Source organism: Acartia tonsa, chromosome 3, assembly GCF_053477335.1.
Source record: "Acartia tonsa isolate MP-2025a chromosome 3, ASM5347733v1, whole genome shotgun sequence".
In the NCBI taxonomy this organism is placed as follows: Eukaryota; Metazoa; Arthropoda; class Copepoda; order Calanoida; family Acartiidae; genus Acartia; species Acartia tonsa.
The window spans coordinates 35,635,393-35,647,409 of record NC_137262.1 but is presented as its reverse complement, the minus strand read 5'-3'; the positions used below and the strand labels follow the sequence as shown (position 1 = coordinate 35,647,409).

Here is a 12,017-nt window from a genome sequence, read left to right as displayed (position 1 = left end):
GCATCTTTTTAAATTTCTTGTTTTATTAGAGATGGAAAGAATAATGGCATATTAACCTTTATATTTTTTCTTCTAAACAAAAAAACACACCAAAATATGTGAATATGCCATAGCATAGATGGTTAGATAATTTATCCCCCAGTGTCAAATCCAGGTATCCTTAGCTTTTATACATAAATTAACCACCTACACTCTTTCCTGGTGGTCAGGGATCTTAAGGGATAAGACAATGTACGGAAATTGATGTATTGTACATCCACATTAATATTAACAAAATCGCCCCTTTTGTAGTTCTATATTATTGGTTGAAATGTCCCCAAGACTTTGAAGCTAGCAAATGAGGGTGGTCGTGTTCATAAAACATTGGGATCTAGCTAAATTTTCTGTCGAATGTCCCATCCCTTACTCCCTGGTAGTGGTGCAGTTTTGAAAACCAGAAATAAAATTTTTATGAAAAAGGCATTCAACCGGCTGATACAGGATTAATAGATTTTAAATTGGTTTCAGAATTTACATTGATCTTAGGGATAAGAAAATGACGAAAAACAAAAATTCTCCCTCTTGTAGATTAAAATTATTGGTTGAAAAGCTTGGATACTACTGGTTTGAAATCAATCAATCACAATTCAATATAAGTACCAAAATTCTTAACTAACGAAGAAAACGTGTTTATAAAACTTTGGGTACCAGTGTAATTTACATCCAATTTATCATCTCTCCTTGAGGATTTTATAAGCTTCCGTTCATCTCTTATAGTTTGATGAATACAGCATGACCCTCGAAAAAGTATTTTTAAGCATCTGCAGCCCTTATTTCTCAATGAATTATTAAAAAATGCATATGTCCTTGTTCTCTATAGTATTCCACGTAAGTAGATGTAAAAATATTTTTTTTACCTCCATTAACACCGGAGATTTTTAGTGCTAAAGTTTTGAAAAAGTGACTGAGGAAAAAGTAACTTTTAACATGAAACGACTTTTTTTAGCAAAATTAAGCTAGAAATCCTTTTATTTTTGTTACTAGCAGAAACTTTATACAAAAATGAAATAAAAAATTTAGTTTTTGAGTAAAAAGCATTTTTTTACACATATTTTTTGAGTCTTTTTAGTTTAATGATATTTTGAAAAACTTACTTATTAGGCAAAATTGTTTAAGATTAAAAAACCAAATAAATCTCTATGAATATAGCAGGAAAATTGTTTTTGTTTCACCATCCTAACTTTAATAACAAAAAAGTTATAAAGAAAATAAAAATAAACATAATGATTTTTTAGTCTAAAAAGCTTAATTTACCCCCTATTAAATTATTGAGATGTCAGAAAAGTAGGCGGAGCAACTGTCATAATTAATCCTTTTCTATAAATAAGGGTTAATAAATAACCTAAAATTTGCAAATAATCAATTCATTCAGTAGTATTTTTTGCCATTAAAAATTTATATTTTTTGGTGGAATAAAAAAGAAATATTTAGTTAACTTGTTTTTCTTTGTGTCTCATTATTCAGTTGCCAGAAAAACATAATATAACCATCCAAAAAATAAGAGAAACAAAAAAAAATTCTTTTTCTCAGTCACTTTTTCAAAACTTTAGCTCTAAAAATCTCCGGTGTTAATGGAGGTAAAAAAAATATTTTTATATCTACTTACGTGGAATACTATGGAGAACAAGGACATATGCATTTTTTAATAATTCATTGAGAAATAAGGGCTGCAGATGCTTAAAAATACTTTTTCGAGGGTCATGCTGTATAATATTTCTTTAATTAAAAGAACAATTGGTGTTAATTTATATAGAGATCCTCTAAAAGACAATGTTTTGAACATTTAGAAACACCTATACAGCTAAAAATAGCTTCCTATTAACATATACTAAGAATTAAAGTAAACAAAAATAGAAATTGTGTTTATAGCCATAAATTTCAATTTAAACCTTCCCAGGATTTATGAGAGGATATAAAGGAGATCCCTATCGGTTCAGCGCTTAGCGAGATTCTTCGGTACAGCCAGCCACACACACACAAAAACATCCTGTTACTTTATTATAAGGATTTAAATTTGTCTCCTCTCATATTTATCTTAACTGCATTTTTTGTATGAGTATTTTTGAAAGAAAGATAGGCATAAAAAGTTTGTATATTAGGCAATTAAACTGTTAGCTCATGCTGTACGCGAGGCTTACACAGATATCAATGCTGCTTACTAAAAGTTTAAAAATAATGGAACAACTACATCAAATATAAATTCTTTGCTTCGTTATTATATGGAGAAACTTGTCCTTGCTATTATTATCTATAAATGCAGTAATTTTTGGCAGGTAATCTCAATAAATCCTACGGTTTCACTTACTATTAGTAAATAAATCCTTGGCTAGACGCACAACTACAGTTCTCACGAGACATTCAAGGCCTCTCATATAATAGAGATAGTTATTAAGAAAAATAGGGCAGGCCAACAATATTACGGGAAAGAACGTATAGATTGATGTAAATCCCTTAATATGACTAACAAAATTACCCCTTCAGTGGATTAGAAATATTGATTAATAAAAATTGGACAAATCTAGTTGAAACAAGACAAAAATTATCTAATATGTTTTGAAGCCAACTTTCCAATCTTATTAATTCTTTTAAAGACAAAGGATAAATTATGGGTCGACAAGTTTGGACACAGAGAATTTGAACCAACCAATCATTATTAAATAGAAATTTCCAAGGCTTTTAAGCAAATTAATACGAGGGTCAAATGTTCCTTTCTCCCCTACTTCTATGCATTTATTTTCTATGTATTTTCGTGTCCCTGGCAACTAAGAAAAGAATTAGTGTACAGATTCACATGTATTATCTTTCAATCTATATCCCTCTTGTATCGGAACGCAATCCTAGCCGTTCTCGATATCTTAATCTCAAGCCCTCCGAATGACCAACATGTGAAGTTTACAAATGTGTATTTATTACCATGAAAACAGTGAATCTAAAACAAAAATATAAAAATTAATTACATAATATTAATGGTTTATTATTTTTGTAGATCGAGGTTGCGTGATTTCAATTTAATTAAAAATATAAAATTTCTAAAAAACTTTAAATTGGCACGAAACATATTAAATAGCATCAGAAATTGATAATTTTAGATTCAAATGATCAATAAAATTAAGGAAAATATTCGTATGTCAAAAGTTAGCAGTTAAATGGTCTATTTGTTGAAAAATTAATGTTTTAAATTTCTTCGTAAAAATATACCATACTACACTTATTATTAAGAATTGAAGATAAATTCTTACCACATTATGATGTCAAACTAAGCAGAAGGCTTATTTGAGATATTCCACACATCAGAGCGCATGTATATTCAAGCAATACATTATTTTCAATCACGTAGCTCTTCACGTGGGACTAATCAAAGAAAAAGTGCGCGTTTCTTTTGTCTGTTCACAAGCCACGCCCGCGCGGAGATAGTTAGGAATGCCGCGTAACACACTCATTCTCTAGGAAATTTGGTGTAAGGAAACAGGGATTAATGGGTTCGAACTTGCCAGGGAATACAAGAAAAACATACCGAAACACCTCTAATTATTTGAAACACTGCTACTCTATACTTATAGTATGTTACCGTACAGGGTTATTTGGGGATAAGATAATGGCCGGTAAATTGATGTACATCCCTAATGATGATACACAAATTACCCTTTTTTTATTATTATTGGTTAAAACGTTTAGACACTGAACTTAATTAATCAACCAATAGAAATTCATTTAAAGTCCCCATAGTTCCTTCCTGATGACCAAGGGTATTTAAAGTAAATCATAGAAAATGTCCTAGGCTAATACAATATATTATACATCCTAATATGTAAAGTTGTAAGGTTTTCAACCACTCGAACCAATTGAGCTGTTGAATACATCCTACGGGTTTTTAGACTATTTTATTTTGAAACTAATTTCTTGCGATGATTTTGTGCTATTTTTATTTACTCTCCATCTTTTTTGGATGTTGTCATCCTTGTTTGACTACAAATATGCATGTGTATGTGTTGTGTATACAAATAAAAGAGAAAGCTACCTTTCCAGGGACGGAGGGGACATTGGGCTGTTTATTACACTGGTCCCCAAAGTTGTCTTATTCGTTGGCTTAACAACATTGGGGACTTGAATTTTTAATGGTTGGTTCATTAAGTTAAATGTTAAAACGTTTCAACCACAAATTGTAATCTACAGAAGGGGTAATTTTGTGTATCATCATTGGGAAATGGGGATGTACATTTTACATCAGTTTATCGGCCAAGTCTTATCCCTTTAGATCCCTGCACCTCTCTCTCCATAATTTTGTAAAAATGTGAATCTATCCAAGTAGAGAGAATATTCACAGGAAAAATGCAGGGATCTAAAGGGATAAGACAATGGCCGATTAATTTATCTACATCCTCAATGATGTTACACAAAACTACCACTTCTGTAGATTGATAGATAGAATTAGTGGTTGTAATGTTTTGACACTCAACTTAATGAACCAACCAATCAGAATTCACTAGAAGTCCCTAAAGCTGTTAAGCAACGAATAAGTATACTTCATAATAAAACTTTGGGGACTATTGTAATAAATAGCCCAATGTCTCCTTCCTCCCTGGGAAAAATGTATTTATGTTCAGATGTATGGCCTCATCTCCCCCCTTTTTTGAGAGCGAAGTAACTCTGTAGTCATTTTTCTGTATTAACTTTTAATTGCCTATTTGCACTTCTAGCAAAGAAATAATAACATTCCACCACTAATTATAATAAACAATATTACCCCTTCTTGAATTGAAATTTTTGTTGAAAGTTTAAGTTTCTTCTTAGTTTCAGTCAACCAATCAAGATTTAGTAAAACTTTACAAATCATTAAGTTCTTCAAATAGATGATTTTTAACTATTGATTTTTGTTTTGTCTATCTATGCATTATGTAACATATTTATTATCTATTATTTTAGATTTTATTTCTACGCTTTTTTAATTTTATTTGTCCTTGTTAAAGGGGCCATTATTTTCATTCAAGCAAGCTGGATTTTTCATTGAATTTTTTTATCACTTAAAAATTCAAAGCAACGTTTTCTAAAATTGGAAACAACGTTTTTGTTCATTTTTATGCAATTTCAGAGAAAGCTGGCAAAGTCAGATGTGTAAAAACATGTCGACGCTTTTTTGCGATTTTTTTGGTAATATGCAAAAAGTATTTAGATTGATGATTGATTTTATCTTGTGCTTTGATTTACTTTCTTTTAGGAACTTTTTTTAAAATATCTTAATTGCACAGTTTCTCTATAATTAGAGCATGTATATTTGATCTAATATATGTATTATGTATGATTCTGTTTGACGGTCATTCATTCATCAACTTATCTACAAATACACCTATATTATATTGTAGTTTTAAATTCTTTCCATTTAATAAAAGCTACTTAGAAAATACCCTTTCAGTTTAATTCTAGAAATATTGTTAACTTTTACTTCGCAAATTTTTTTCCTTGTTTTAAACTTTTAAGAGACAGTCTAAGAATAAATAAAGAGGCCTTTATTAGGTTTTTATTATATTACTAAATGTTTACATAGTTATCTAATACTGACTAGGTACACTAATTTCAATAATAATAATAATAAATAAACAAGATTGACTATAGCCATTCAAGCGAAGCTTAGCAAATCTTACTGTCGTAAAAATATGCTAACAGTAAAAGATATAGTGACAGCTTTTTAAATACAAAGTTTAAAACAAAACTTCTATAAAATAACTTTAAAAATTTCTAAAATAAAGGATTTTTGGAAACATCATTTAAAAGAGGCTTCGCTTTTAATAATATGTGCCTTATCATCCTAAGAATCTCCATTTTATATAATAACGATAAAAATTCTTTTAAAAAAGGATATTTTATTACGTGAATTAGATTCACCGCTTCTAGAGGAATCATCACGCAAAGTTTGATATAAAAAGAACGATATTATCCTGAAATAACGTTCAATAATAAAACAAAAAATACTAACTCAAATGTATAAAAGCTTCGCTTTTTACAAGGATGACAACATCTATAGATGATATAGCTTAAAATAAAACAAAAATAGGTTCGTCTACAATTGACCCATTTTTTATACTTCCATAATACAAAAGTGTTTTACTGATATACATATGACCACAATTGTAGAATAGCAATGCAAAATAAGCAGCTTTTTGTTTTGCATGTTATTATGCTAAATAAACAGCTTAGCTAATTGCTTGTGCATTTATTTTCTTATTGTTCATTAACATTTTAGCGTAATAAAACACAAAACAGTTATTTAATATTGCAAAAAAACGTATTCTATTTTATAAAGCAGTAAGATTTGTATTATTGTATGTTCAGATTTCGCTGTCCATTTCAGGAAAGCTTCGCATAGGTTTCGGAATGGTTTTAGGCTATAATTATATATTTATATTTATGTCTTAGGAAGGTTTTAAGACATTTTCTCGTATTCATTCGAATCCGGTGGATAGGAACCGGTTCTCATCCATACGAAAAAACTATGTCTAGCATCGTATTATATCCAGCTTTCTACGAATATAAAAATGTACTATCATAAGATTAAAACCAGCTTTTTTTAGCCCGTGCCTTCGGCACCTTGGGGCTAAAAAATTGGTTTTAATCTTATAATTGTACATTCTATATCCGCGGAAAGCCGAATATAATACGATGAATGAAATAACTATTCTATCCTTTGAAAACAGAGCTCCTGAATGTTAGTTCATGAAAATTAGAATAAAAGTTATTTTTTCTCTATTGGTAGATGGGTTTAAATACGCTGATTTTAGACAAAGTTTTTTATTTATAATTAGTGCCCATGCCCCTAGAGACTTCTAGGGGGCACTTGAGGAGGGGAAGGTCGAATTTGATAACCCAAATTCCTGGGGTTTTTTTTGGGGGGGGGGGCTTTTTTACTCGGGGTGATTTCTTTTGGGCGGGTTGGGGTACCTTCCTCAAACATTTATAAACCTTTCCAGAACCATTTACCCCATAAAGGAAAACCTGATCGGTTCAGCGGTTAGCGAGATCCTTCGGTACAAACATACAGACAAACACAGATAGACATCCTGTTACTTTATGCAAGGATTTTATCAAATATTTCTTTAAGTAGGTAGTTAGTTAAAACTCGTGGAGAAACCATACGATTTAAACTCTTATTCTCATATTTCATTTGCACTTTAAATATACAGGGAGGAAGGGAGTACATTTTTAACAGGGCTGTAAAGGGATAAGACAATTATCAACAAATTGGTGTACATCCCAAATAATGATACACAAAATTCTCCCTTATGTAGACTGCAATTAATAGTTGAAACGTTTGGACATTCAACTTGAACTAACCAATCAAAATTAAAGTCCCCAAAGTTGTTAAAGCCATCGAAATGGAAAACGTTATTGTAAGACTTTGGGGACTAGTGTACTAAGCAGCCCAATTTCTATCAAATAAAATTGATCTTTGAAAAGTATTAACCAACCAATATTGTCAATAAATTGATATACTTCCACAATAATGATAATGAATTATTGAGCAACTAAGGTCCCCTCCCTCCCTAACTTTCATGTTTTTAAGTTGTACTGCTGCTAAAAATAGGGGACTTATGTGACTGGCGTCGATTTTCCAGGGGGGGGGGGGGGATGATGGGGTATCCTAGGAGAAGCCCTATGACCAAAATGGAAGAATTTATAGGAGCATGAAATGAGTTTTTTTAAACACAAGATAAACAAAGCGAGTACCTAGTTATTTTTTTTATGTACTTTTTAATGAAATTATGAAACAAAGAATCTAATTCTATGAATTTGATGATTTAGGATATTAGGTGTGTTCTCTATGTTACGCAATTTTACAGTTTTATGTACAGTTTAGTTACTCTTTGTTTTACCTACCTATACATTTTTAAAATTATTATTATATCAAAAACAATTTTGTTCCTGATTAACGCATTGACAGCAAGGTCCTTTCAGGGGGGCAATTGTATCCTTATAATAAAGTAACATGATGTTTGTTTGTTTGCCTTTATGTACCGAAGTATCTCAATAACCGCTGAACCGATTTGGTTCTTCTTTACACGGTACCTTTCTAAAGTACCCCTAGAGACCTCTAGGGACGTAGTCGCAAGTGTTTATTAAAGTAGTCCCAAATGTTTTATAATAATATAATATATAACGTTTTCTTATTCGTTGGCTGATTAACTTTGGGGGCTAATATTAAACTTTAATTGGTTGGTTCATTAAGTTGAGTGTCCAACAGTTTCACTACTAATTGTTATCTACAAAGGAATTTTTGTGAAATATCATTAGGGATGTACATCAATTTATCGGCCATTGACCTATCCATTTAGATACTTTTGGTTTATTAATATTTTTCACTCAATTTTTATGTGTAGGATTCTATTTTTGTTATCAAATGATTATTGGCCAAATAGCCTGAATCCTTCCAAGGACTAATTTAAAACTTTCCCGAAAATTGGAATGCTCGGTCCAGTTAACGAGATCTTGAGGTGGTGATGAAGGGGGGGGGGGTTTACCCTTCCCCCGAAATAGCTATAAACCTATGAGAAGGAGAACCATATCGGTTCAGCGGTTAGCGGGAACGGTACAGACATAAAAATAGACATCCTGTTACTCTATTTTTATCAAACTAAAATCTTTGTTTATCTTTTATCTCTCTTACTCATTGTTTTTATGTTTTTAAGATTTTAACCCATTTATGATAAACGTGTGATTTTATGACAGATTATGTTTTATTACCCTCCCATTCCTCCCATTTTCTTATGTGGGTGTTTAGTCAAAACTTCAATAAGGTTCGTAGTTAGCGCATTAATATGATAATTTTTTTGGAGGATTTTTTAAAAAGGCGTTGTCATGGGAGTTAGTTTCTTAAGATATTATGATAGATAAAATAAATTTGCTCTCCTCTACTTTTTTCTCTGATTTCTCTTATGCTGTATTGCATAAACTTCACTATCTTATCACTGGGAAGTGGGGAACATTGGGCTGTTTATTACACTAGTACTCAAACTTTTATGCTAACGTTTTCTTAATCATTGGCTTAAATCTTTTATTGAATTTTGATTGGCTCTCTATTAAGTTGAGTTTCCAAACGTTGTAACCACTGTTTGTAATCTGCAGTCGGGTTAATTTTGTTTATTGGGGATGTACATCAATTTATCAACCATTGTCTTATCCCTTTAGATCCCTAATCTTATCACCTATCTATCCTTAACGTTCTAGTAATAATTTAAAATTTGAAATCTTTATTTTATAACCTTTTCTCATATACACAACCCCTTTAGTCAAATGATTTATAGTATTTCTTCATTGATGCTAATATTAGGTACAACTTTTAGTAATTGAAGAAAAAAACAGTAGGTAGGTAAAATGTGATACTGTTTTATATAGAAAATCATATGAATTGAAACTTTTAGTGAAATAAAGACTAACAGACAATACTATGTTATAGAATAGTCTTCTTGCTGATAAGATAATGAATTTTGTTGTTTTTTTTCGAAGATTTTTCGTAACATTGTCGCAAATCCTTTAAAAACATGATAGGTAATCACAAATCAGAGAAATCAGATTGCCATTGGGGATTCCCTTAAGTTAGCAAATGCATCAGAATCACAGACTTTCATAGATAACAATCGTATTGCTATTATACGAATTTCATATAGTGATAGGAATCGTTTTAAAGATCAACCCTGTAAGCAAACATTTATAATTTTTATTTTCACAATAGAAATTGGGTGAAGGAGGGGGGGGGGAGTAGATAGGGGTTCGGAGTAAGATATTCAACTAGATTTAACAATATACTATACATCCCTGCCTTGTAAAAAACATTATTAAAACACGAGGAATACCTTGCCTTATGACCTCCAAATGAAAATACTAAATAATATTTTATTTGCAGGTATTCTGGACCAGATCACGAAGGCATTTGGAGCCAACAATTCTCAGATGGGGCTCCTACAGACTGCTTTTATCATCAGCTACATGATTTTTGCACCACTTTTTGGATATCTAGGTAAGCATTTTTTAAGGTAAGATAATGAGAAAAAAATTTCCTTATTCTTTTATAAAAAGTACCTACCTAGTGAAGTTTTTAGTCTATTTTGAACGCCCTAATTCAATTTTTCCGTATGGTATTTTAATCCTAATCCGCACAGGATGTTAAAGTTATTATTTGTTGCTAACTTGTGTCAAACTCCACGTGTTTACCCAACCCCTTTTCCACCCCAAAAATCCTTAGGACTATTTCCCCTTCCACGACCCCCCCCCCCCTGCTCCCCAATTTACTTTATATGAGCGGTCAAATAGGGCTAGGGTGTAAATTATCACGAATATAGGGTTAAGTTAAACATTACATTAATGAATTATCTTTTAAAGTAAGTTTAAAAATTTTTAGGATATTGAAATCCAAAAGTAGCACCAAAAAAATACTAATTTAGGTAAACATAAATGACTGACGAATCAAGGATGATTGGGGTAATCTGTTAAGTGTAATTTGAGGCATACATAATTTTTTCTCCCATTGTCCTGTTCCTTAAGATCCCTGTATTTCCTCTAAACAAGTGTAAGTAAACTATTTGTACAATTTATTTTATAAATTAGGAAATCAGGGATCTAGGGAGATAAGACAATGGCCACTAAATTATTAAACTTCCCTTCCTGCTTCTGAATATATCTCATTATATATAAGAGAAGTTCAAGAGGAAAGATTTCTCTAGATTATATTGCTGAAATTATTTTTCCTGGGTCTTTTTTTCAATTAATGCTTTTTACCTGTACATATTATAATTATCAATTTTATGCATTTAAAAGTTGTAACGTCATTTTTATGAGTATAGGGACCTTCAAAACAATGGTCTCCAAAATATTGAAAAATATTTTATTTTAGGAGACAGATATTCCCGGAAGAACATTATGGCTGCGGGAGTCTTTCTCTGGTCTCTCTTCACCCTCATTGGATCTTTTATGGGAGGATCCGAGGAAAATAGGGTAAGTTATGAATTGGAAAAGATAAATTTTATAATTGGGGCTTTTTATAAAGGGATAGTTTCACGAAGTGCATTTAAAAAAAAAATAGTGAACTGTAAGTTTTTTCTATTTTAAATAACGTAGTAGTGCATAATTTAAAGTTATTGATTAAAATTAAAAGATTTGACCAGGGATTTTCCATAAAAAATGAGTTTTTCATTTTTATTTTCAACTTCGTTGCATGTTATATATGGCAAAAACTTTTTTGTCATAAATACAACTTTAGAAAGCATTTGCTAGTTAAAAGAACTTCAAACTTTTTATAAAACAAAATACACATAACAACAAAGACTGACCAATAAAATATTTAATATAGTACTTAGAGTAGTGTTCTTTTTATATGTCTTAGTAGAATATATTAGGCATTGGATAGATATGATTGTAATAAAGAATTTTAACATTGACCTGACCGAAATTTTTTTATTTGACAATATCTAAAAAAGTTTGTGATTTGCAACATAAATTACATGAGAATGGTCTTTTTATATGTATATATATATGTTGTATGGTTAGTTGGTATTTCCGCGTGAGATAATGTGTATATTGTAAGTAAACCGGACGGTTTTCTTTATTTTTTAAAAGAATCTATTAGAAAACCTGTACTATAATGAACCGGACGTTATTTTTTATGTTTTTTAAGTAACTTGTCTCAAGGGGAACCCCTGTTCAATTTTTTTTAACTCTTGTGAAATATGTGGAAAAAGATTCTCTAAAATTGGTGTTTTGGCTATACATATTTGGTAAAAAATAGACCATTCTCATGTAATTTATGTGGCAAATCACTTTAACTTTTTTAGATATTGTCATATAAAAAAAGTTTGGTCTGGTCAATGTTAAAAATTCTTTAACATATAATCATATCTATCCAATGCCTAATATATTCTACTAAGACATATAAAAGTTCACTACTCTAAGTACCTTAACTCTTTAAATACACTTCATAGAACTATCCCTTTGAA

At 30.7% G+C, this 12,017-nt stretch overlaps 1 protein-coding gene across 6 annotated transcripts in view; it reads left to right on the top strand.

The window, feature by feature from the left end:
- LOC145314015 (protein spinster-like) overlaps positions 1 to 12,017 on the top strand; it is a 44,402-nt gene that overhangs the window by 11,039 nt on the left and 21,346 nt on the right. For all 6 annotated transcript variants that reach the window (XM_080153739.1, XM_080153738.1, XM_080153741.1 and 3 more), the window contains exons 3-4: positions 9,932 to 10,045; positions 10,919 to 11,019. In XM_080153739.1, coding sequence (XP_080009865.1) covers positions 9,932 to 10,045; positions 10,919 to 11,019 — 215 coding nt within the window. The remainder of the gene's footprint in view (positions 1 to 9,931; positions 10,046 to 10,918; positions 11,020 to 12,017) is intronic.